Source organism: Marmota marmota, unplaced genomic scaffold (assembly GCF_001458135.2).
Source record: "Marmota marmota marmota unplaced genomic scaffold, marMar, whole genome shotgun sequence".
NCBI lineage: Eukaryota > Metazoa > Chordata > Mammalia > Rodentia > Sciuridae > Marmota > Marmota marmota.
In genome coordinates, this window is record NW_026000174.1 from 28,708,606 (window position 1) to 28,735,748 (window position 27,143).

The 27,143-nt window shown below is 33.2% G+C and overlaps 1 protein-coding gene across 11 annotated transcripts in view; it reads right to left on the reverse strand.

Annotated features, from left to right (window-relative positions):
• LOC107158126 (SRY-box transcription factor 6) overlaps positions 1-27,143 on the reverse strand; it is a 290,105-nt gene that overhangs the window by 126,435 nt on the left and 136,527 nt on the right. For 7 of the 11 annotated variants that reach the window (XM_048788408.1, XM_048788410.1, XM_048788413.1 and 4 more), the window contains one exon: positions 5,343-5,466. In XM_048788408.1, coding sequence (XP_048644365.1) covers positions 5,343-5,466 — 124 coding nt within the window. The remainder of the gene's footprint in view (positions 1-5,342; positions 5,467-27,143) is intronic. The other 4 variants (XM_048788414.1, XM_048788406.1, XM_048788415.1 and 1 more) reach the window with 1 other exon arrangement.

Here is a 27,143-nt window from a genome sequence, read left to right on the forward strand (position 1 = left end):
ACCACATTTATAATGGATAATGACTCAATTTAACAGACCAATTAAATTTACTCAGTATCAAGGTCAGATTTTACCTGAAGGTGAGTACTATATAATTTTCAAAGAACTTTCATGTATTTAACCAAATTTAATTTTCACACCTACAGTGAGTAATGGAGCAAACCATGACTTTTTCAGATGACATAAAAGCAAGGTTCAGCATAGCTAAATAACATGTTCAAATACAAATAAAAGAATCCATTGAAATATTTAGCACAGTGTTTGGCACAGTAATCATTCAGTAAGCTTTAGCTATTGTCATTTATGGACAGTGAGTAAGTGGAGGATTCAGAAGCAGGTGAATATCCTACTCCAAGGGTCTCCTAGGAAATTTCAAGGGTGCTGCTCAGCAGTGATCACTTAAACACTTCCAACTACACAAAGCAACGGGTCAGCTGCATCATCCCTCGAGCACCAAGGAGGGAGGCTATTTGAGGTTTTTACTTTTCAGGCAAGTTGACCTTGATCTGATATACTCATTAGCAACAGTGAAAGATGTTTCATCTTTTAATTTTCTCAAACATCAATGCTTAAATGTGTTTCTCTTACCCTTGATTGCTGCATCTTTTAGTATCACACCATAAAAAAGCAAAGCAACTAAAAGTCTGGTTTATGTTCCTGGCCCTGATGATAAGTTCTCATCTAAAAGGATGCCTCTAATTATAGAACCAATATAAGAATAAAAATTTAGGAATTAAAACAATGAAGCTATTTCTAGAGAGATCAATCTGAAAAATGCTCCTCGGAAACTGCCCAATGCCTTTGGGCAGCATGCCTGCTCAGCAGTACATAGAGGAGGAAGAGCTTATGTGGTGTTCATTGAATACTGAAACCCTGAAATTCCCAGAACTATGGGTCAAATCACCTGGAGTGAGTTGGGAGTGGAGACTCAGTTCCCCAAATTAATTTTTCACATTGCCATAAACTGCAATTAGAAAAATTCAACTTTAATAGTTAATGTCACATGAAAGTGGTCCTTGCTCTTGAAAATCAAGAAAATTATTCAAGCAGCTGAATCAATACATTCAATTCACAAACATTGTAGAATTGTTTCGGGTTCTGGGAAGATAGAAAGGGAGCAAAAGGAGGCAAATTTATTTTTTATTTAGAAAGATCAAATTAGAGCTTGTTCGTCCTCTTACACAGGATACTGAAATATAAATTCATGACACTATTTCCAGGTTTTTATATATGTGTCTAGGCTTCTCTCTTTTAAAAAATAGCCATTGTCTCATATACATTTCAAGTGAAGTAGTTAAGCTCAGTCTAGGGCTAAAAAAGTTTGCTTGTCCAGACTCTTAATAGTTGTCCCCAACTCATGTGAATGATAAAAACTCTGCATAGACTGTCTCCTGAGTTTATAATTTCTCTACTAATAGCATAAGAATGTATGTTCTTTAAATATGACTTTTATATACAAGAAATCTTAGAGTAGCCAAAATTTAGAGTTTGGCTTAAATTCTTTGATATAACTTAAGGGTTACCAGAGAATACCTCATTACCAGCCTTGTTTGTGACCAAAAATTTTTCCATATATCCAAATCTAAGTCCTGCCTAACTCAACAGGTATAGTCAGCATAATCAAACACAGCTTTGTTATCTTAGGACACTACTCTGAGAAGTATTTTGTTCAACAAAAGCAACTAATTCCTGCACAGTATTGTCCTGGTCTCTAAATTCTTCTCAGTTATGTGTTATGATCTCATGGATTCTATTTGAAAAGACTTACTTTTAAATGATCTAAATTTGTTGGATATAGAGCAATATCTTGTCTCACAAAAACAATACCACATTTTTAACAAAATTAGATAACATGGTATAAGATATCTATAGGTAGCAGAAAATAAAGCCTATATTTGATTTTGAAATGTGGTTAATTTTAACTTTATAAACACTGAAATCAAATATACAATTTCCACAGTATATCTAAAAAGTTTCTGGGGACTGGTATTGGGATGGCAACTGAGATTCAGTATAAGAGAGCAAATTTAGTTTATATCAATGTTCCATAGAAATAAAGATGAAGAAATAATCAAAACAACTTATAGAGATCAGAAAAGGACTGAACCAAAGCACTGATGAAAGCATATTCTCCAACAAAATATACTTCTGTCCTTAATATAGATGCCAATTTAAGGGGGAGTATGACTCGCTGTAAAATTTCTGCTCTAGAAAAATGAATTTTTAACAATTTAAATGGCACCATTTTCCTTCACTGAGGCATCCAAAAACCTTTTGGGAATACAGACTTAGTATCCTTTATCCAAAATGCTTGGGACTAGACGTATGCAGATGTGGGGGTTTTTCCAATATTGGAACACTGATTAAAGACTTTACTAGTTGAGAATCTCTAAGATGAAAAAAAATCTAAAATCTGAAATAATTCCAAATCCAAGGTGCCAAAAACATGCATTGGAGAAAAGATGGCCTCTTCAACAAATGGTGCTGGGACAACTGGAAATCCATATGCAACAAGTTGAAATTAAATATCTCTCACCATGCACAAAACTCAACTCAAAATGGATCAAGGACATAGAAATAAAACCAGAGACCCTACATCTAATAGAAGAAAAAGAAGTTCCTAATAAGACTCCTTTGGTACAAGAATTAAAATCAACAATCAATAAATGGGATGGACTAAAATTTAAAAGTTTCTTCTCAGCAAAAGAAACAATCTGTAAGGTGAATAGAGAGTCTACATCTTGGGAGAAAATCTTTATCCCCCACATATCAGATAGAGCACTAATCTCTAGGGTATATAAAGAACTCAAAAAGCTAAGCACCAAAAAAAACAAAAAAACAAAAAAACAAAAAACAAAACAAATAACCCAATCAATAAATGAGCCAAAACCCTGAGCAGACTCTTCTCAGAAGATGATATACAATCAATCAACAAATATATGAAAAAATGTTCATCATCGCTAGTAATTAGAGAAATGCAAATCAAAACCACTCTAAGATTTCATCTCACTCCAGTCAGAATGGCAGCTATTATGAAGACAAACAACAGTAAGTGTTAGCAAGGATGTGGGAAAAAAGGTACACTCATACACTGCTGGTAGGACTGCAAACTGGTGTAGCCAATATGGAAAGCAGTATGGAGATTTCTTGGAAAATTGGGAATAGAACAACCATTTGAACTAGCTATCCCTCTCCTCGTTCTATACCCAACGGACTTAAAAACAGCACACTATAGGGACACAGCCACATCAATGTTTATAGCAGCACAATTCACAATAGCTAAACTGTGGAACCAACCTAGATGCCCTTCAGTAGATGATTGGGTAAAAAAAAAAATGTGGCATATATACACAATGGAATATTACTCAGCAATAAAAGAGAATAAAATCATGGCATTTGCAGGTAAATGCATGGATTTAGAGAAGATAATGCTAAGTGACATTAGCCAATCCCCAAAAACCAAATGCTGAATGTTTTCTCTGATATAAGGAGGCTGATTCCTAGTGGGGTAGGGAGGGGGAGCATGTGAGGAATAGATGAACTCTAGATAGGGCAGAGGGGTGGGAGGGAAAGGGAGGGGGAGGGTGTTAGAAATGATGGTGGAATGGGATGGACATTATTATCCAAAGTACATGTATAAAGACACGAATTGGTATGAATATACTTTGTATACAAGCAGAGATATGAAAAATTGTGCTTTATTGGTGTAATAAGAATTGTAATGCACTATGCTATCATATATAAATAAAAAATTAATAAAAATTCAATATTTTTAATTTCTAAAAAGTTTTTATTAGTGCACTATAATTATACATAAGAGTGGAGTTCATTTTGACATAATGATAAATGCATTTAACAGTTTGTTTATTCTCAATCCCTGGTTCTTCCATTTTCTTTAAGAAAAAAAACTGTGGAATGAAAACTCAAGTTTTTTGAGCATCATTTTGGCACTGAAAAATTTTCAGATTTTTAAGAATTTTTAAATTTTCAAATTAGGGGTGCTCAACCTGTATTAGTTTGACTCATTTGCATTTGAAGACTTTTCAGTGAGCCCTTAAATCAGTCAATCCTAGTACTGGGGGTCTAGCTCAGTAGCAAAGCACTTGACTAGAATGTGCAAGGTCCTGCGTTCAATCCACCCCCCCCACCAGAAAATAAAAAATTAACCAATGGCTTACACATCTATTACTCTAATCACTTGAGATCCACCAAAGACATCCTACCTTTTCTCACAAGGTTGTTCTCTACCAAATGTAAAAGAGTAGTCAACGGTAACCAGCAATCAAAATAGATGATAGGTTTGTTTTCATGCTATTTAGTAAGCTTTTTTACCCAGACTTTTAGTACAGTGATTTATATTTTATAGCTCTAAGAAAATTAAAATGTCTTTGTTCACTTTATAAGCCACATATACAAAGAAACTGCTGCATTCAGATTTGTTGCACTCAGATTTGGTGGTTAATATAATCGGGTTAATATGTTAAAAAGAACTTGACACAAAAATTATTAATGAGTACAACAAGGTCACTACTTCTGAGCTGAGGTCACTTACAAAGAATGCACAAATGAAATTAAGGTTGACTTCTATTTACTTGACTATCTTCTTACATTGGATTCCTTTGGCAACATATCTTTAAACATTTAAAGCTCTGTTTACAGGGAGGCTCTGAAAGAAGCTTCAAACCATTATGCCTCTAATTGAATTCCCCAGGAGTCCAGTAAACTCAGAGGAATAAAGAAAAACCATAACATTTGCTAAATCATCTCAAAACATATTTCATTGCAAGGTTATGTGGCCTGTTTTTTTGAGGTTCAAAGATGAATGAAAAATATTACTGAATACTTCATTATTTAGACTAAAATAAAAAAAGAAGTTTACCTATTAGTGGTAAGCAAATTAAACCAGCCCAGTTTAAACTTTTTTTCTGTCAGATTTCTCCCAAGAGAAATCTGACAGAAAACAATAACAACATTTTATATTTATATGTGACCAGTCTCCCAGACTATGAAAGTTCTCAGGAGGAAGAAAAGGTCTTTAACCAAAGACAATTATTCACAGTGAAGGTATGAGAGAGAGCTGACAGAAATTTTGTAGTCCTCAGGGAAAGCAGCATTTTATCTGTGAATTCAGAACTGATAAAATAAGAGAAAATAAAAGTTTTAGCAACTAATTAGTTTATTAAAATGCCCCCTCTTCCCAATTCTAATTTTACTTTAAAATAAGCTTTTATGATCTTTTTATTCAGAGTTCCCTTGCATGCCCCTGTGTTTGTTGTGACTGCAAAGCAAAAACATGTGGATCTGAGCAATTCCAAAAGAATGTGAAGTCTCTCTCTACTTACCTGGTTTGTATGTTATTCCAGGGGGGAAGAGGAATCCCTGTTGGGCAGCAGCAGCTGCTGCCAGGGTCCGCTGGTCATGTGGAAAAATTGGGATCATGAGCGGAGGCATGTGACCCTGAACCTGCTAAACAGAAGAGAGCCTATGATCAGACAGAGAGCAAATGTATGCCAAGAAGTCTTTGTTTCTCACTCCTGGTGGTGTGCTGGTACCCACACAGCCACCTACCTCTCACTTCATTCCAGATCTTAAAGCTGAGAAAAATTCAGGCAAAATCCACTAAATCTTTTTTATTTTATTATTTTTTTTTAGATTCTGTTAGCATATCAAGGACATAACTTAATTGTAAATTTGCCTCTGTGTTTCACCAGAAGGTGGTTAATGGTTTTCATTTATCCTATTTTGCTTTTATTTTCCTTCTTTTTTTATAAACAAATAACTAAAAGAAATAAGTTTGCTTCTTTTCTTACACTACAATGTTGAGAGATTTTGCCCTTTCACCTGCTTTGCATTCTTTGCTTTATTTTGAAAAGAGTATTTAGTATCCTTGGTCAGAAAATAATGTCTAATTGTTATATATTCCAAAAGCTGTATCTATCTATCCAATTTAGATATCTTATTTCAAAGCCTCACTGCATTATATTAAACATATAGCTCTTCAGATTTAAGGCTACTACATCTTGGCTTCCAATTAAACTAATATTCTTTGCCATACACACCTCGATGTAACATATAAATTGCTTGTCTGGCTAAGCAGTTTTACAGCTTTATGCACTACCATGTAGCTCAGTAATTATGGAGTTGTATTCAGAGAGCATTTCATAATAAATCCTACTATATCAAATTTCATTTGACCTCAATAAATGTATCAAAGAGCACAAAAATGCAAAATAGAAAATCTTTACTCTATATCAGTATTTGTATTCCATATAAAGAAAATAAGAGCTATGACAGAATCATGCTTGTTGAAATTACATTTTAATTTCCTAGTTTCCTTCTTTACTCTATGCATGCTGCCCTGATTCCAGGATAGCACAACAGGAAGGTTTTATCCTGGCTTTGGGGACATGATTTTAGGTTGGACTATAGGACATTTCTCATTTAAAGATCAAAACTGTAATGTACCAAAAGAAGTGATCTGTTAGCTCAAACACGGTCTTTGGCCTCTTTACTAGAAAAGGGCTGCACTTTATCTTAAGAAATAAACCTTTACCAGTAATTCAACCAGTCCCAAACCCTTCCCCTGTCTAAATTCCTAAATCTTCTCTTTAGGCAAAATTCCATATACTGGTTGATGACCCTGCTTAAATAGCACTGACTTGCCGTGTCCTGTCCCTGTTCCCTCCACAACCAGGAACATAGTGCAAAAATATGTGGGTCTAAGAGGTTTCATTTACCAACAGTTTTTCTCTAGGGAAAGCCCTAAGATGTGGGTTAATAAAGGGCAAGCAAAAAATAAACACTTTACAGTATTTTTCTGAATTCATTTCTCAGGAAAATCAACTTATAATAAAAAGGTCTTTGTGCAATTACTACCTTGCCAGTGGGGCGTGAAAGAAACTAGCTTTGAGCAGCTATTTCTTACATTTTAGCTGAGGTAAGCCCAAGTTTTGTACATAAGAGTACAAACTTAACCTGCTTAAATTGAAGCTGATCCCCTAGTGTCCAGGTCTTGCCTTTAACCCTGAAGAAATGCACTCAACTTGCTGTTCAATTCCAGTTTGTTGTAACCTAATATAAACCTGAAATGTGAGAGATGAATGCACTGTTTTATGCCAGAAAACAAACATGGTATGTTTGTGGGTGACCATCATTCAGTACAAGAATACATCAGAGGAAATCATTTCATTCTCCTCTAGAAATATAGTTTTAGCACATACCTAGAACATAGGGCAGGTGCCTTGTGCTATAGAGAAGAGAAGCAAGAAATACGAGCATCATCTCTGTTTATTCTTTCCTTCTTTCATTTAATGAACATTTATTAAGTTGTTACATTAACTATTAGGAGTTTTGAGAAATAGCTGAAGAAATTGGGGATACTTGTGACAGAAATGATATCAGATTATTTTTAAATATCTGAAGAAATGATGTGTGGAAGAAGGATCAGATTAAGACTACATGATTACCAAGGACAGAACTAGGTTCAAATGGAAGATATTTGGGGAAAGTTTAATACAAAGAAGAATTTTCTACTAATAAATTATTCAAGAATTTTTAGTGCTATTCATTAAACAGCGTCTTAGAATGAAATTTTTTCTTCACATTTTCACTTTGATTACCCAAGTTCTTGAGATGACAAGAGAGTATAAGGGGGTAAATGACAATTATGAACAAAACTTCAACTGTCTATGTCCATGAGATAACTAAGTAAATTATCTATGGTCATTTTAATGCCAAAGAATTGTAAATGTTTTATATTAACATAAACTGGAAGAATTTAAGGAGGTTACTTTCTGTCCATCACACTTTACAAACTAGGATATGTTAAAAACGTATGCTATTATCCAGAGGCTATTTCAATAAGTTGAGAGACACAGTTAAAAAGGAAAGAGACAGGAGACAACTAGAAAGCAACAGTAATGACAGAATCATAGAATAGGAATAGAACTTAAGAGATGATCTAAAAATACAAAAACAACAACAACCAAATAACCCAATCTATAAATGACCTAAGGAACTGAACAGACACTTCACAGAAGAAGAAATACAATTGATCAACAAATAAATAAAAAAGTGTTCAACATCTATATCAATTAAAGAAATGCAAATCAAAACTACTCTAAGATTTCATCTCACTCCTGTCAGAATGGCAATCATCAAGAACACAGACAAAATATTGGTGAGGATGTGGTGAAAAAGGTATGTACACTCATACATTGCTGGTGGGACTGCAAATTGGTGCAACCACTATGGAAAGCAGTATGGAGATTCTTTGGAAAATTGGGAATGGAACAACCATTTGACCCAATTATCCCACTCCTTGGTTTATATCCAAAGGACTTAAAATCAGCACACTACAGGGACACAGCCACATCAATGTTTATAGCGGCTCAATTCACAATAGCTAGACTAGGAAATCAACCTAGGTGTCCCTCAATAGATGAATGGATAAAGAAAACGTGGTATATATACTCAATGGAATATTACTCAGTTTTAAATAACAGTTAAATTATGACATTTGCCAGTAAATAGTTTGGAGAATATCATGCTAAGCAAAATAAGCCAATCCCATAAAACCAAAGGCCAAATGTTTTCTCTAATATATGGATGCTAGATCACAAAAGGCGGGGGGCACTAAGGAAGAACAGTGTTACCTTAGATTAGGTAGAGGGAAGTGATGGGAGGGGAGGGGAGAGGAAGGCATGTGGGGATAGGAAAGATAGTAGAATGAAACAGACATTATTACTGTATGTATATATGTGACTACATGACCAATATGATTCTGCATCATGTACACTCAGAAAAATGAGAAATTATATCCCATCTATATATGATATATCAAAGTGCATAAATGCATTCTACTGTCATGTATAACTAATTAAAACAAATTAAAAAATTTTAAAAAAAGATGATCCAACCTTATAGTTCTCAAAGTGTAGTACCTAAAGACCAACATTGGCAACTATGGTACATTTTTAAAAAGCAAATTATCAGGCTCCACATCATACCCATTTTATCAGAAACTCCAAAAGTGGGTCCACTAATCCAAATTTTTAACTAAAGCTTTATTAAGAGCAGTGATTCTCAAATTTCAGTGGACATTGGAATCAACTGCTGAGCTTGTAAAACAACAAAAACAAAACCCAAACAAAACCCACAAGTGTTTGGCCCCACCCTCAGGGACTCTGAATCAGCAAATCTAAAGTGAGGCCCTAGAGTGTACATCTGCATTTCTAACAAGTTTCCAATTGAAGTTGGTGCTGCTGGCCCAGGGACCATTCTTTGAGAATCACTAATCTAGTCCACATTTAACAAAACATAAATATGGAAGTAGATGGCTAGAAAAGATAAAAAAAAGTATAAGCTAAGGCTACACATCCTATGACAAAGCTGATCTATAGTTCAAAATTGCTAATCACCCTATCAGTGCTTTACCCATCATATAACATGGACTTCAGTGATTGAAAAGAATAAATCACTTGTATACACTGTTTCAGCAGAGAAAATCTGGAGATAACCAGTAATTTTATATCAGAGGTGTATTGTTGTAGGCAGTTATGGGGTTGAATGTTGTCCAATTAAAAAAAAAAAGTCCTTCCTCTCTCTTATTTTTACCCAGAACACACTTGTTCTCAATATTTATTGCCATTAATTCCAATTGTTTATTACAATATATTCATTAGTAATGATCATTTAGTTTTAAATGATAAAATTGTCCCTAACTTATTTTAAATAAAACAATATTGTGAAAAGTCAAAGTGCCCTTTATTAAAGACAACAGAATATCTAGCAACTAGTTAGCCTGAGAAAAGATGATGAAAAACTCCTCTTTTAACTCTAATTATGGATGTATTAGTATTGATGATGGAGATAATAAAAACAACCACAGCAGCTAAGACTTTTCAGTGTTTCCTATATGTTCATCACTAGTAAAGTGATTTATAAAGTCCTATCTATTAAAATAGGCATATTTACTGAGAAATAAAAAATTAATTTAAGGAGAAAGAGAAAAACCATAAGAGGTTAAGTAACTTCATCAACTAAAAAGTGTTGGATCCAGGATTTAAGTCCACATCAAAGTCAAGGTCAAAATTTGCATTTTTTTCTGAAAAGTTTATACATATAAATACCATATTATATGAAACATGAAGTCATCTTTTGCTAAACAGATTTAAATGAGGTGAGGAGGGACTGGGGTTGTGGCTCAGTGGCAGAGCGCTTGCCTCACACGTATGAGGTCCTGGATTTGATCCTCAGCACCACATATATATAAACAAATAAAATAAAGATATTGTGTCCATCTACAACTAAAAATATTTTTTAAAAAAATTAAATGAGGTGAGGAAAGCAATTCTTTGTGATAACTGACAGATTTATAAATATAATTGTAGATTATATTAAACAATACAGTGAAATCATATGCACTCTTAACCCAGTTATCTCCAATGGTAGCATCATGCAAAACCATACTATAATATCAGAACCAAGATATTGACATTAATACAATCCAAAAATATTATTCAGATTCCCCCAGTGTGTTAAAGATACCAAGTCTTAAAATATTAGTAAGGGTAATGAGGGTCTCTGAATGTTTCCCACTACTTGTATGGTCCAGTGCAAGTGATAGGAGTGGAAAGTATGAGTTAAGGCAATTATTTCCCCCTCTCATAACTTTTCCATTTATTGTACTTATTGTAAAACTATTGGTCAAATGTGGGACAGAAAATAAAAAGCAAGAGCTAGGTAAGTAGACAAGGAAAGTGGAATGATATAAGCATCCAAAATATTCTCCCCTTATGAAAGCTGTGAATTCTGATCACTGTACTGTGTGCCAGTGTTTAGGGCAGACAAAGAATTTTAAAGATAGAGGAAGCTCCACCCTGCTCTGAAAAATGTAATCCTGCCTTTCCTCCTCCTTCTCATAATCCTATTTTCCTATTTGGCAACACGCCAGAAAGGTAGTAACGTTAGAAACAGCAACCTTAAAAATATTTTACTTAAGAATGAAAAATAATAGAATTCCCTTCACTCCATCAAAGAGTAACTAGTCTCCACATGTCTTTTTCAAGAAGTTATCAAAATTTCAAGTAGCATCTTTTTTCTTAAAAGTATAACTTTCCCTATGCACAAATTCAGAGATTACTTAATTATCTTATAAGTTAAGGGATAAAACTGATTTTGTTAGTACAAAGAGTAAAAAACAATGTGGCCAAAATATATCTCAGCATGAAAACTGCTTTGTTTTTACTGTTTTGGAAGTAAGCACTAATTGGCTGGGTGCTGAATGACTAATGAGAAACCAGGAGCCTCATCATGGGTGGAACTTAGTGCATCATGAAAGGAGGAAATAAACTATCTACACCAAAGCACAACTGTCCATTAATTCTAAGCTTCCACAGTCCCTGACCAAAATGTCCCCCTTTTGGAGATTGTGGGGAACATATTCTTGATCAAATAGGCTACATGCCCAGAAATTTTAATTGCTAGGGTATTCCTCTCTTCTCTCTGAGAATCAAGACGGCAGCAGATGCATGTGAAACATTTAGGTTCTGTCTCTTCCAATTCGTAAAACAGCATTGTTGCATCAACACTTATCCCCTTTGTTTTCTCTGTGCTAAGTTGTTGAAAATGCCATTTTTTGCCATCTGCCCCAGAGCTTCATTAAAGATACATGAATGGGCTAACTGGCCTGATATCTTGTGAGGAACAGGTGCTATTGTTTGTCCCTGAAGACTTGCACTAAAGATATGACTCAGAATACTTGAGAAAGAGCATCTGCAGCAGTCAGTCAGAGAGCAACTTGGCAGAGACCTGGCTACGCGCTAATATGCAAACAGAGTGACACTCAGGGGGGCTCATTTTCTCTTTCATGAAGATTATTTAACTTCTTTTAGCAATAGGCAATAAGCATTTGTATTGAAAATCATGGGCATATTAATGTCTGTTACTGAGATAAAGGCAGTAGGCAAGTAAGAATTTTTTTAAATGCCTTATTTCTCAAAAATCATTTCTCATGTGGTTTAATTGGTGAAACCACCTTTAAAGTGTCAGAAGGAATGTTTCTGATGTGTGTACACCACAATAAAAAGGGAGAGGGAGACAGAGATAGAAAATACAGAGATCAAGGAAGAACAATCCAGAGAGAGAGAGAGAGAGAGAGAGAGAGAGAGAGAGAGAGAGAGAAGAGACGTGATATGGGTTCTGCAGACAAATAGAAACAGGGGAGAAGGCTCAATTTCCTTAACAACCATAATTTTATTGCAAAGAATAGCTGAGTCATTTGCATTGTGTTACCAGTGTCAAAGCTGTAGCAGACAACACAAGAAATAAGTCCCTAGAAAACTTCCATGAAAAGATCAGAGAGGTATCTTCTTCCTGTCCCAAAGGATAGGTCAGGTCAGTACATGGACCTCAGCTAATTCTGTAAAGTTGAGAACAAAACAGTCTCATTTGATAGGATAAATTCATGTCTTTATAGAAATACTTGAAGCTTCAAACTTTTGTTATTGTTGTAAAATCTAACGTGTTGACTCTGCTCTGCCCTTCCTTAGAAAGCATAATGAATGCAGTAGTCAATATACTGAACTTCTCTTGGTTAAAAACAGTCTGAAGCACACAAGGCCTTAAATTACATTACTGCTTTAATTCACTAATTATCTTTCACCAGTAAACTGAGTTTCCTGAATGGCCAGTGCCATTTATATTTCTATCTGCCCCATTCCTCTTATCATAGAAATAAGAATATAGGAGGCATTTTGTAATAACTGGTAAATGGTTGGAAACAAACCATCAGGAACCTAAGAGCTGGTCTTCTGATCAAAAATTTCCATAAGGTAGTATTGTTAATGCAACTGCTTGAGGTGTTGGGCAGTAATAATTCTCATTTAAGAAGAGAACTTAAAAATGTCTTTTAAGTACATCCCAACATAGCCTTGTTGGTTTTTCATATTTCTTATTTAGCAAATCTCTGGCTCTTACACCCATGAAGTATAGAAATACTGCTTCTAAAAGAATCTAGCTGGCTCCAGTAGGAGAATAATCAAACTAAAATTCTATCAGGAGCAGGCCCAGGACATACATTTTCTAGAGAATTGAGTCCTATCTTCTCAGATGTTTTCCACCAGCATCCAAGGGATACATATTATATAAATAATATAATGGGCATCCAGAAAAGAATCCCTTGTTTCTGTTTCTTTCTTTCTTTGTCATTGGTAGGATGTCTCCTTTCCTTCTTTCTTCTCTCCTATTCTCTCTCCTTCCCTCTCTCCCCCCTTCTTTCTTTTCTCAGGTGCTAACAGGATAATACACAAAACATTTTGTTATGATTTTTAACCATTCATCTTTTTAAATTTTTTTCTTTCTTCCTTTTATTTATTTCTTACATACATGACAATAGTGGAGTGCATTACATTCATAATTATCCATTCACAGCACAATTTTTATAACTCTGTATATAAAGTATGTTCACACCAAATTATGCAGTTATACATGAGCTCTCTTATTTTTTGCATACTTTATACCACCATTTATCATCCATTCATCTTTAATATGCAATGTCTTCCACAATTTGGGATACTTACTATAGCACTCTTCAAAATTCACACTAAAGGGTAAAGAAGACCCTTGAAAAAAATAAAATAAGTATAATATATTACAGTTTAAAAGTATTCTTTTGAAAACTCAAACTTTGGTCCTTCAAAGTCACTTGCTTTACTGAGAACATTAATGAATATCTAAATTTACTCTTGGTTGTGCATTTTTCTGTATATTATTGTTCAATAAAGTTAACTAAAGAAAAAAATCAGTTCCAATAGTTTACTTCTCCTTACTAATTTAGGCTATTGAATATACTTCACAAAATATCCAAACTATTTACAGAAGAAATAAAAAAGACATCTTGTCACTAGCTTCGTAATGTCCCCACTCCCACCACCAAGTGTAAAACATGCAAACAAAACAAATCTATTTGCTATGTCAGTCTTTAAGACAGCTATTTAAAAATCCACTGCACTGTCTAGCACTTTTAGCTCCCTTCCTTGCTTACAGGAGAGAAACAATCTTTGAGAGCAAGCACACAATGACTTGATCAGGTCAATGGCACATGTTTTAAAAATCTTTAGATATATAGCCAGAGAGGAATGTCAGACCTGAAAAAGCCAATCTTTTCCTTTGTGTTAATATTTATTTCTATATTCTTAGCATACTGCATCATTTGCTCTATTTGTATTTTTTAAATGGACAAACATCTCATTAATCTACCAGGATCATCAGTAGTCAAACATCATTACTTTATCATTCATTAATTTGCACATGTTCTATTTAAATATTGAATTTTCAAGGAATGAAAAAAAATATGGACTTAACACTGACATAATCTTGATTCCTACAATCTCATACTTATTTTCCCTTCCTCCATGAAATGAAGAGATTGAGACAGTCATGACCTCTTAGAATCCCAGGAAATGTTATTCCTTAAGAGAAAGAAGAAGTGCCTCTCTTAGCAACTCTTCAAAAGTCACTTACTGAGCACCTATTGCTATGTGACTGGTACTATGGTAGGCATTAGAAATATAAGGATGCCTCAGAGAAGTCTAAACCTTATTTTATCTGGTAGTGGTATTAGGTTGTTTTTACTGACATACAAGTATAAATCACGCAGTTTGTCAGCTTACTTTAGAATAAGGTCAATAAGAGAAAGGCAAGATTAGCTTAAGAAAAAAATCATATTATGGCAAAAATTCTGTTAGTTATAATTCCATAGTCTTTCTATGGTTCATACCCTAAAAATTGTTGAGAGTATTTATGAAGACATAAGTCATATTACTTTCTAAAAAGGATAACGAATGTTAATTAAATGTGTTTAAATTTTCTTACTATGTTTTAAGAAACTCTCACTGGGAGGGAAATAGAATATCCTGGCCATAAAGAAATTAATAAAACATGTTATGCAAAAGTAAAATTTATGATTCATTTGGAATTAGATATCTACCACCTTTTCAATCCATACAAATGCATAATCTTGTCAATTAAATATTATTGTTAAGGTCTAGTAGTATGTTAAAATCACTTTAAAGTGCAACTAAGGAAAATTCATGTGTGTTTATTACTCCTTAAGGATCTATTAGTGGGTATTTTATTCAGATTCGTGCTGTAAAATCTGCATAAACTCAGCATATTGTTATCCCCATGTGTGCATTTGTTTGGTTAAAGCAGAACAGCAAATCTCAATTTTTGCAACTTCTGGAAAAGTCAAGAGAACTAAAACAGTCTTAATTTTAATCAGATACAAACAGTTATCACTACAGAAGTGAAGAGTTGACTATTATGCAAATAGTCACAGTTAGTGGTCACCAGGCCATCACAGAAGACTGAGCTAGTCAATTACTTTGGATATTTCCAAAGACTAGTGAGGATGAATGTTTCTTATTCCACCCTGTCTTATTTTCAGAAAAGTATGAAACATATTAGAGACTAATGATTGTTGTTCTTAAATGGAAACCCTATTAAATACAAAATGATCAAAGTGTTTTGCCAAGATGAAAATTAATTTTTTTCAAATTCTGTATAAATGCTATATAAATATGTTAACATTTGTAAAGAATGTGGCATTCCTTTCTTTGCAAGAACCAAATCCAGATATAAACCTTTCATAAACTTTTGACCTGTAATGAAGGCAATCTGGCTTTTACCCCTGAAGTATTTTATACAAGCTTATTCTGTTAGCAATGACCAGAGTTCAATTATTAAATTCCTCATCCAGAAATGCAGGTTTACATTTTAAACTATAGGTCTTGTTAAAATTATGCACCAGCAACCTAAAGGCAGGGACTTTGTATCTCCCTAGAGCACAGTAAAAGGCCTTGCACAGAGTAGGGTCTCAACAAATATTTGAGAATTCAAACATGAATTCTTTAAAAACTTTTATTCTCTTATTTCAAAACTAAGCTATAACAATTCTGATGATTTTTTAATCTACTGAATCAAGTCAAAGTTCTTTCATCACTTACAAGTCTCAAATTGAGGCACAGAAATATAAAATTGCTCCAAATCTATTTCATCAGAGTGATCTTTTCTTTTGACTATGCCATGATCTAACTTTGAAGTCTACTTGTTGGTAAGAAAACTTAACAATTGACTTTATTTATTTCAAGTTTTTTTTAAATGATTGAACACTCCCATTATATCTGTTTAAATGCCTCTATATTATAATTTTAGAGATGCCTCTAAGCCTCTTTAAAAATTTCATCATCATCAATTATAGCCCTACTGACAGAATTGGGTAAGTTGTTCTCACCAAAACATCTAGGAATATAATTTTCAAAAATAATAATAGGGCTAGGGTCATGGGTCAGCAGTACAGCACTCACCTAGCATGGGTAAGGCACTGGGTTCAATCCTCAGCACCACGGAAAAATAAATAAATAAATAAGTATTATGTCCACTTACAACTAAAAAATATTATTACTGCTAATTATAATAATATTTGTTATATCACAGTGGGATTGTTACTCAACATAGAATGAATGCCAGAAAAAAACATTTAAGCATCAGCTATCATGGCAGGCAGAAGCAGGTTCATCTTAAGCAAGGCCTAAGAACCATACCATGGAAACTGAAAAGAACAAGAATGAAGTGTCTAAGTTACTGACAGCTGGGGCTCAGCCCTGGGAAGATGATGTCTTTGGAAGTATCAGTGAGAGATGGTACCTATATATGTGACTGGACTTGGGGGATATTTTCATAAAAAATGAATACTGAGTAAAAACATAAACAGTATGTACCTTTAGGTTTTCAGTCTTTATCATACTCTAGATTTTTTAAGCAAAAAAAATAATGACATGCACTTAATGTTATTTTGAAGCATAATCTGTAACTACTGGCCTCACCCCTAATATGCACATTATATATACACCTATACACATATTCACACAGACTCTGCTACCTCTGCTACCCAAACTCAATAAACAAGCAAATCAACACTGGTGATGATTATTAAGAGTAAGCTAACATGCTAATTTTGAAAAAGTGATTTTCTTTATTTTTGTACTTAATACTATATTAATATCTTATTTACAATAAAGAAATGTTCCTATTAAAGAAGGTGAACTCCAAACTCCCTCGCCTGGGCCATCATTAAAGACCCTCCAACGAAAGATTTCAGTGTACTTCTCCAGTCCCTGACTTACTACTCTTTACCACGATCTTTCTTTTCTTGTTTTAATAGCCTCTAATTCATGCCACTTTTCTCACTTGCCATACAAAAGAATCTTTCTTTTCCTTTCTACCTTCCCAAACCTGACCTGTCTTTCAAGGTTTCACACTAATTCAACTCTACTATGAAAATTTCTGAAATATGAATTCCTTTTCCTCTGTCAAAATATGCATTGCACATATTGTGTTGAATTATTTAATGGTTTTCCCATGTGGATGCATTAATTCACTTATTAAACAAATGTTTATTTTAATATTGACACCATTCTAGGTAACAGGATACAATAAACAATATCCCCCACCACTGTCTGCTACAGAAGACAGACAACATACAAATGAATGCATTATGTGTGTGTGTACATATACATACACCCATGAACAAATACATATATGGTATGCATATATATGTATATATATCAACACTAGATGATAATTGGTGCTAGGAAGAAAAATAATGTAAAGAAATTGAGTATGAGAGGTGGAGGGCTGGCAACAGAGCACAGGAATTTGAATTTTATTCTAAGTATGATAGAAAGTCACTGGAGGGTTTTAAGACAGAGTAGTAGCATAACACCTAATTTAGGTTTATAAAGATAACTCTGGTTGCTGTGAGGAAAACTGTCACAGGGCAAGAATGAAAGTAAACACCAGTTTAGAAACTACCTCAACAGTCCAAAAGTGGGGAAAATGTTGGCCCTATTTCCATCTTACATATCCTCTCTGCAAAAGTAGGAGGAAAACATCTTGCAGACAGAACCTTAATGTACTTCCAAATATGCCAGTAAAACAGTAAATATGTGATTGATTGATTGATTGGAATATGATTCATCCATGCTTCCATATGAAACAGAAGCACAGCACTTGTACTAAATTAATGCCTATAAGGGAGAAGGATATCAGAAATGGAATCTGGTTAGAAACAGCTACATCTTTAACTCTTTTCCCCAAACATTATATCTTTTATTAAAATTTTAGACAGCAGAGAAGCTTACTAACGGAAACTTAAAATTCAGATTCTTAATTCAATCTCTGCATGAAAAATATATGAATATTAAGAATATTTAAGTTATCTACTAACCTTTCTAAGGGAAAAATCAATAGTAAAGTTTACAAAACAGAAAATTTAATGTATACAAACTAGCTAAAATACTGGCTAAATAAAATTCTTACTTTTCATTTCATTAGTTAAGACTAATGTGATATTTCCAAAGGAAATTTATACTATAGAGTCGCATGCTACAGTAATTCATCTCTTAAGATATTCTGCTATTATAAAGAATAATAGTGTAGGTTAGTATCAGTTAGCAATGACTCAAAGAAATTAATAACTGAACAATTCAGTGCAATCATAGCTGAAAATAAATAGAAACTTAATCCCAAAAAGAAAAGGAAAAGTACTAGTCTACTTAAGGTCAAGAAAAAATAATAACCAAAATTCACAATGGAAAATGAATATGTCAAATCTTTTACAAGTTCTTAAACTAAGAAATCATACCAAGAAATTCTTATGTTCTTTTATTCTCTATTTTAATATATATTTTATATTTATTTTAATATATATGTGTGGGTATACACACACAAACACATTAAAATACACCAATATTGCATTACCTTTGATGATAATTCTTAATGGGCAGACAAAGAATTGAGGTATTACATGTCTTATATTTGTAAGTAGGTCCAATATAATATCTTAACCAATCCTCTGTGCTATAAAAATATATATATATAGGTTGGGAACATAGCTCAATGGTAAAGTTTTCCTAGCAGGCTCTGGGTTCAGTTTCCAGTGGCTAAAAAAAAAATAAAAAAAACAAAACAAAACAAAAAAAACCTATAACTAAACAGGTATGTCTTAATCCTAACAAGACATTCTGCAAAGAAAGGGAAAAAACTGTGTAAGAAATTTTTTAAAAATATGACAGGAACACTAAAGAAGAAAGAGAGGGAAAAAGCAAATGAGCAAGCATACAGTGGATTTTTGTGGTTTTCTTTTTTTTAAATAAACACTGTTAGTATATCTATAATTTTGACTCAATTACTGCCCAGTTAGTCCTTTACACTTCAACAAAGGTGAACTCTGAAACCCAGTGTTATACTTACCTTCAAGTATTTTGTAAAAATCAAAATGGCATATAATATGCTCATTGCAAAACAGAATTGCAATAAAACTTTAATTAATAATTAATTATAAAAATTTTAACCAAGATACATATGTTCAATTTCAAACTTATGAATTATTTTAAATTGAAATTTAAACTGAAAATTGAAAAACTGTGGATTTAGATTGTTCAGTTAATACAAACACGGGGACAATCTAGTGCATCAACCATTAGTTATTCTTGACTTAGGAGGTGGTACTCACTATAATATAATGAACAAACACAGAGATAGATACTTTTTTCCAAATCAAGTCTACCAATTTTCAGACAGGTCAATGAATTTATAAATTTTTATGAATAAGAAGTGAAACAAAGAGAGAAAGAGAATCCTGCCCCCTATCTCTCAAATACACACAAAGGAAGAAGAAGAAAAAGCAGTTTATTCAAATGAAGTTACTTGTATTTCCATTATCTTCTACTCACCAATTTTAGAGTGACAACCGTAATTTTTTTTTTTTACTGAAAATTAGGAAACAGGAGAAGAAAAAGTGTAGAAGTGCACATGTGGATATTATAGAACTGATGTTTAATATTACCTCTGTTCCAGAATATTCAGAACTCAAAGCAATAGTACTCATGGTATTTGAGTCACATGGTACAGTATCAATCCAAAGATTTAATTTTTTGACTTTGAGTGGTTTATTACTAATTTGTGAATAATCATTGCTATAGCCTTTTTGTCACACCCACAATGATATAGAACATGATAATGAAAGCTATGAACTTTTCTTAGATCCACAAAAGCCCAGCTATTATTTTGTTTAACTCTCCTTGATTTAACAATAAAAAAGATCATTGTTAGCTCTTTAATACTGCACTATGATGTTTCTTTGGTAGAATAAGGAGTTGAATCTACATAGAAATTATTGGCCAGTAACAATAGGTCTTTGTCCAGCTGTGAGTACTTCCCTCCTCTACAACCAGTCCTTATCTGGCTCAGGAAATGCCTGTTTTAACTGACAGGTAGGAGATTAAATCTACAGCTGCTGAAACACAATCTCAGCTCTGTTAGATAGGCTTTCATTGAAAAGCACTACAAACACATAATTTGTTTATGTTGTACCAGCAATCTCTGACAAAGCAGACTGTCTAGCTGAGACAAATGTGGTTAAACCCATTTATTGTATTATTTCTGCTACACAGAACAAGCTCTTAAAACACAGAAACTAGACAAGGCACAAAGCTATAGCTGTCTAAAGAAATCAAGAATAGATGACTTCTTGTTACACTAGCCTCTTTTACACAGAAAGCATGTTCTCCCCTGGAAAACATCTATTCCAATTTCTCTTTTAAGTGGGTGGTTCAATTATGTTTATGCTTTCAGTTTTTAAAGTTTCTTTTGTTCCTGCCAGCATAAACAGGCATAAAATCACCTAATCACTGAATATCTCTAGACTTAAGAACATGATGAATATTTATAAAAAGTGCTATATTACCCCCTCAAAAAAAATACCCATAATGGTAAATTCTAATGACACTCCATCCTCTCTCGATATTCCTTGCAAATTCTGATAATTTATTTATTTCACTTGATAAAACATAACTTTATAACTCATAAAGAATATGAGTAGTAGTTACTTTAAAATCAAGGAGTCCTGCACAGAGATACCTAATTACTTAAATGTTAAGGGGAGAGATTTTAATAATCATAACAATGAAGTCTGCTCATCAGGTGACCATGAATTTATTATTCCAGATTAATAATAGTAACTAGAAATAGAATATTTTGGTTTTATATTTAAAGTCTATTCTTCAGGTACACATTTTCAGCTCTAGCTAGCATTCTGAATATAATGTATATACATAAATTATAAAATCAGTAGAAAGTAAAGTTTAAGTCTTTACCTACCTATATTAAGTCCTAAGAGTTATAATCAATGATAATGAAACAACAGATGGTACACAATATGGTTTTAGAAACAGAAAAACAGATGCTATAATTCAAACTTGTCAAAAATTTTTAGGAAGAGTGGCATAATAAACACAAAGATTACAAAAATATATTTGAAACATAGCCAGAAGGATTATGGTTAGCCACTCTCAAACATGTCCTTAATCATCATCGTAAAACAGGAAAGTGAGAAAATAATCTTCCAAGTTAGAACATATGTGCCACTTGGAACTCTGAGTTAGTCTTAAAATATAGAAAGTATGCCATAAACTAGCTGAAATCCATGGGGTCTCCCTTAAACAGCATGGATAATGAGGGGAATCCATAACAGACATAAACAAACCCAGAAAGATGTCTAGACCCCACATCATTATGTATGATATATGCCCAAGATATATGGGCATACATTTGAATGTTCAAGTTCAAACTTGGCTTCTATTAGACTGATTCAGTCACAGCATGGGGTTTCTTTAATAAACAAACCTTAGTGTTAGAAAATATTGGGGACTCAAATCATGTATTATGTCCCAGCTAGTTAAAGATGTGGTGCTCTAATGCCCTGTATCCCTTGAAGCTTTCTTAAAACAGACTGTAAATAATAAAGGAAAACCATATTCTAGAAAAACATAAAAGCCTTAGATTTTTGCATTACAAGTTTGGAGCAAAGAATACACAATGATAGCATGTCAACATATGCTCAAGAAAGAATTTATGTTTCCCACTAAAAATTAGAAATGGTTTTAACAATGTGGCCTTGGTTTATATCTCCCATGATTCTAATACTAAATACATTTACATAAAATATGTAACCATAATTATCTCACCACAATAAGTTCTTTGCCATGTTTGACATATTCACATATGTATAATAAAAAGATTTAGCACACTTTAGAATCATAGACTTTTAAAACTAGAATGGTTTTAGAAAGACATTTTTTTTCAATCCCTTCATTTTAAACATGAATTTAATAAGGCTAAGAGAGAAGTGACTTGCCAAGCTCACAAAACTTAAGAATGACAAAGCCAATGCTGAAAACAAGTCTTTTGTTTCCATGTTCACTAATTTCATAAAATCATAAAATCAGATTTTCAGGTATGAAAAAGATTCAGGGACTATGTAATCAAGTAGATTTCATATGCACAAGAAGTTCCAATGAGCATTTTCAGATATATGTATGCCCTCTTCTCCCTTATCCTGAACTGCATACTCCTCAGGCTTAACTACTGCACTTGACAGAGGCACATAGGGATACCATGACTTTCCCATGGTGATATACTTAGTCAAAATCAGCTAAATTAGAACTAGATTTTATTATCTCAAGTTCAGGAATTTTCATTTTTATTTCCCATATTTTTTTTATCTTTTTACAGGTAGAACCTAAATACAAATATACCCCTTCTTTTTTCAACTTTAGTCTAAATATGTTTTCTTAAACATAAATTCACATCATGAGCAGAGGATGAAGGCAAATCTCACTTCTTCTAGGAAGACATTCTGGCAACACTGATACACAGTAACTCTGAAAATTGCCTTTTCTCCTTTTTTTTCCCAATTTGCTACACCACCAAGTTTGCATGCCTGTGACATACATTAAAATCAATCATGTATTACCCTTTTAAAAAATGTATGAGACCATGAATTCTGAAAATAGAATTGTAATTTCTCTCTTCATATTCCTTGCAATATACAGCACTTTATAAAGATGGCTTTTACCAAAATATAAGTTGAGTTATTTTACTGAGGGTCAGGGTACTAGTTTCAAAAAGCATAAGAGTTGGCAGATTAAACAGATACAACAACATATGAAAAGGACAATACACCATAAATTATGTGGGGTTTATTTTGGGAATGCAAGGTTGGTTTAACATTTGAAAATCAATTGATACAGTTTATGATAATAAAATAAAAGAGCAAAAATTATTTTAAAAGATACAGAAGAAACATTTGAAAAAAATCTATAACTCACTCATGATTAAATTTATTTTAGCAAATTGAAATGAAAGGGAAATTCCTTTATCTGATTAAAAGCATATTTGAAAACCCTACAACTAATATTATAATCAATGGAGAAAGAAGCCCTGCTTTCTCCCTAAGATCAGAACAGGCAAGAATGTCTACTCTCACCACTTCTTTTCAATATTGTCCTAGATTTCTCAGGCAGTGCAACAGACAAAAGAAAAGAAATAAAATGCACACAGTGTGAAAAGAAAGAAGTAAGATTGCTTTTATCTGCAGAAAACATGATTATGACCATAGAGAACCATAAGGAATCAAAAATAAAGCAACTAGAACTAATAAGTAAGTTAAGTCACAACAAATGAAGTCAATAACAAAAATCAGCTGTCTTTCTACATGCTAGTAGTAAAGAACTAGAAAAAAATTTAATCTCCATTTACATTAGAATGAAAATAAAATACTTAGAAAATTTTAACCAAAAATATCCAAAACCTCTATACTGAAAACTTATGAAACATTGCAAGAATAAAGTACAGCATGAGAACTATAGTCAATAATATTGTATTGTAAACTGAAAAATTGCTAAAGTAATAAATTTGAGGTGCTATTACCACTTAGAAAAGGTGAATATGGAAGGTAATGGGTATATTAATTTAATAGGCTATGATGTATTATCCTTTTCTATATTGTTTTATTCTGTTTCATCTACTTTAATGCATTTTAATTTGCTTAAATGTAGTAATGATTTCATTATTTATATGCATATCAAAACAGCATGTGGAATACCTAAAATCTATGCAATTTATTTTACCCATGAAGGAAAATTCTGAAACACTAAAATAAATGTAAATATTCATGGAATGGAAGATGCAATATTGTTAAAAAACAAAATTCTGGGGCTGGGTTTGTGGCTCAGTGGTAGAGTGCTTGCCTAGCACGAGTGAGGCCCTGGGTTTGATCCTCAGCACCACATAAAAATAAATAAATAAATAAAGATGACATTGTGTCCAACTAAAAAATAAATATTTTTTTAAAAAAGCAAAATTCTCCATAATTTTATCTATAGATTCAACACAATACAAATCCAAATTCCAGACATCTGAGATGTAGCTCAGTGGCAGAATACTTTGTTTCTCATGAGTGAGGCCCTGGATTTGATCCCCAGTGCAAAGAAAGAAAGAAAGAAAGAGAGAAAGAAAGAAAGAAAGAAAGAAAGAAAGAAAGAAAATTCCAGCAGCAGGACATTTTGATTTGGAAGATAGCATCAAGCTGATTCTAAATGTTACATGGAAAAAATAGTCAAAACAACTTTGAAAAATCAGAACAAAGTTAGAGAACCATAGGAAGGTTTCAAGACTTACTACAATGTTACTTAATTTAAGGTGGTGTTTATTTCTATTCCATAATCAGTGGAATAGAATAGAGAGCCCAGAAGTAGATCCACATTTATTTGGTGAATTGATTTTCACAATGATGCCTGGTAATTTAGTGGGGAAAAGATAGTCTTTCAAACAGATTTTTCTCAAAGTAGATATCTGGAAAAACCAAGCTTTGCCCTTTCCCTTACATTATATAAAAACTCAAAATGGATTAAGACCTAAACAAAAAAGTTAAAACTAAAAAACTTCAGAAGAAAATACAGGAGAAAATCATGATGATACTGTATTAGGCAAATATTTTAAAACAGAACATAGCTTGAACCAGAAAAGAAAAAAAATTGATAAGATGGGTGTCACCAAAATTACAAACTTTACTCTTTAAATGACACAAATAAAAAGGGACATTATAAACAGAGAGAAGATATTTGCAAAAAAAGGGCAGGGTTTCTATCTCAAATATAAAAAATACTGTTAACACTTAATAATATGTTGAATAAATGAATAACATTCTTAAAATTTGAATGGACAACTCACCAGGCCACTTAGTATATGAGAAGACACTTAACATCAGTCATAGTATGATAGAGTAAGCCCTAGAATAAGTGAACTAAGTCAAAAGATGTCAGTCAGACCCAGGAATAACAGATTGCTTAAATTTCAATTTCTTCTTATTAAAAGAGGTTGCCATGTAAAGAAAATGATGTAAAGTACTTAGTACATGGTCGATGCTAGTCACTGAATTTAAGTGTGATCATTTCAAAATAGTTCAATGAAGGCCTAATTCAATGCTATCTTAAACCAAAAAAAAAAAAAAAAAAAAAAAACCCACAAAAACCTCCTTTGGAGAAGTTTCAGAATATTGGTGTGTGTATGTGTGTGTGTGTGTGTGTGTGTGTGTGTGTGTTCATCCTTACACATGTTCTCCCCCTCTAGAGATTTATGCCATGAGAGAAAGAGTGTACCTATTCCACTGCTACTCTTGTGTTCCTGGGAATGAGCTTTGAGGTAGTGGGTTTATGTGACTTGAGAATCGTGATAGCATGTTTATAAAAGTCAGTTTGAGAGAAAAAGCTCAGAGGAGCACAGCTGGGTCTCTCCTGAAAGTTTTTCTATAAGAAGAATTATTAAAGAAGGATCTTACGAAACAGAAAGACCAATATTTTCACTAAAATATCCAAGGAAGGCTAATGATAGAGATTTGGAATTATTTATCAGACACAAAAATAAGGACAGACTGAAGACCTAATGACAGATGCTAATCTGAATCTTATGACATTATAATAACATTATCATGTTATTAAACTGCTTTGAGCCACCATGGTAATTACATGGATGATGATAATAATGACAACAGTAATAATAGTAATAAAGGCTACACTGATATAACATTTGCAGTGTGCCAGGCACTTTCCTAAGTGCTTTACATTCATTAACACATTTAATTCTCAAGACATCTAGATGTGGTAGGTACTGTTATTTTCCCCATTTTATAGATGAGGTACAGAAAAGCTTAGTAACTTGCCTCAATATCAGGCAGCTAACAAGTGGAAGGATCAGGATTTGAATCCAGGCAGTCTGACTCCAGAATCCTACTCTAAACCGATATGGCATACAGCTTCATGACACTGAGGTTTTAAGACAGCCACATTGTAACCGGTTAAGAACAATGAGAAAAGGGAAGTAAGGAGACCCTTGAAAATTTCCTGGAGATGCTGTACACAATGTGAAATATTATTTATAAGTATATACATTCCTCATAACATAGCCAAATACTCATCAACACATATTTGTGATTCTGGATCCATGAAGTCTTTGATAAAGAAAACAAAGCAGAACACTTGGTATTGTGTTAGAAGAAACTGGCTTTGTGCTCTCATTTCCACATTGCCTAGAGAAAACTCCCAAATATTCTGGAATATGTATCTTGGAAGATAAAAATAATGTTTGTGTTACAATATCAACTTAAATTACAATTTCTTCAACATTAACAAATTGTGTAAGGTGTTATTGTTTGTGTAGAAGAAACTTGAGTTTGAAAAGATTAAGAAAAACTGGGTAGTAAACAGTCCTACGCTTGCAGGGACTTTTTGCCTAGGCTTGCAGTGGCACATGCCTGTAAGCCCAGTGGCTGAGGGTGGAGGATCCTGAGTTCAAAGCCAGCCTCAGCAACGATGAGCACTAAGCAACTCAGTGAGACCCTATCTCAAATAAAATATAAAATAAGGCTGGGGATGTGGCTCAGTGGCCGAGTGCCCAGTTCAATCCCTGGTACCCCACACCCCACCAAAAAAGAGTCCTATGCTTAAATATTAAAAGCCTAGACTGAAATACTGGTTCTTCTACTATCTTACTTTAAAACCAGCAGGTCACAATTTTCTTAATCAATGAGAGAATGAATTTATACCACATACCTGAAGGAATTAAGGTGGAAACTACTTAACAGATGTGTAAATTTTCTAAAAAATGAAGTACTAAGCAAAAGTACATTATTTCTCTACATTTGCTACAAGACACCTATTTGTAAACCAGGAATTGTTTTCAGG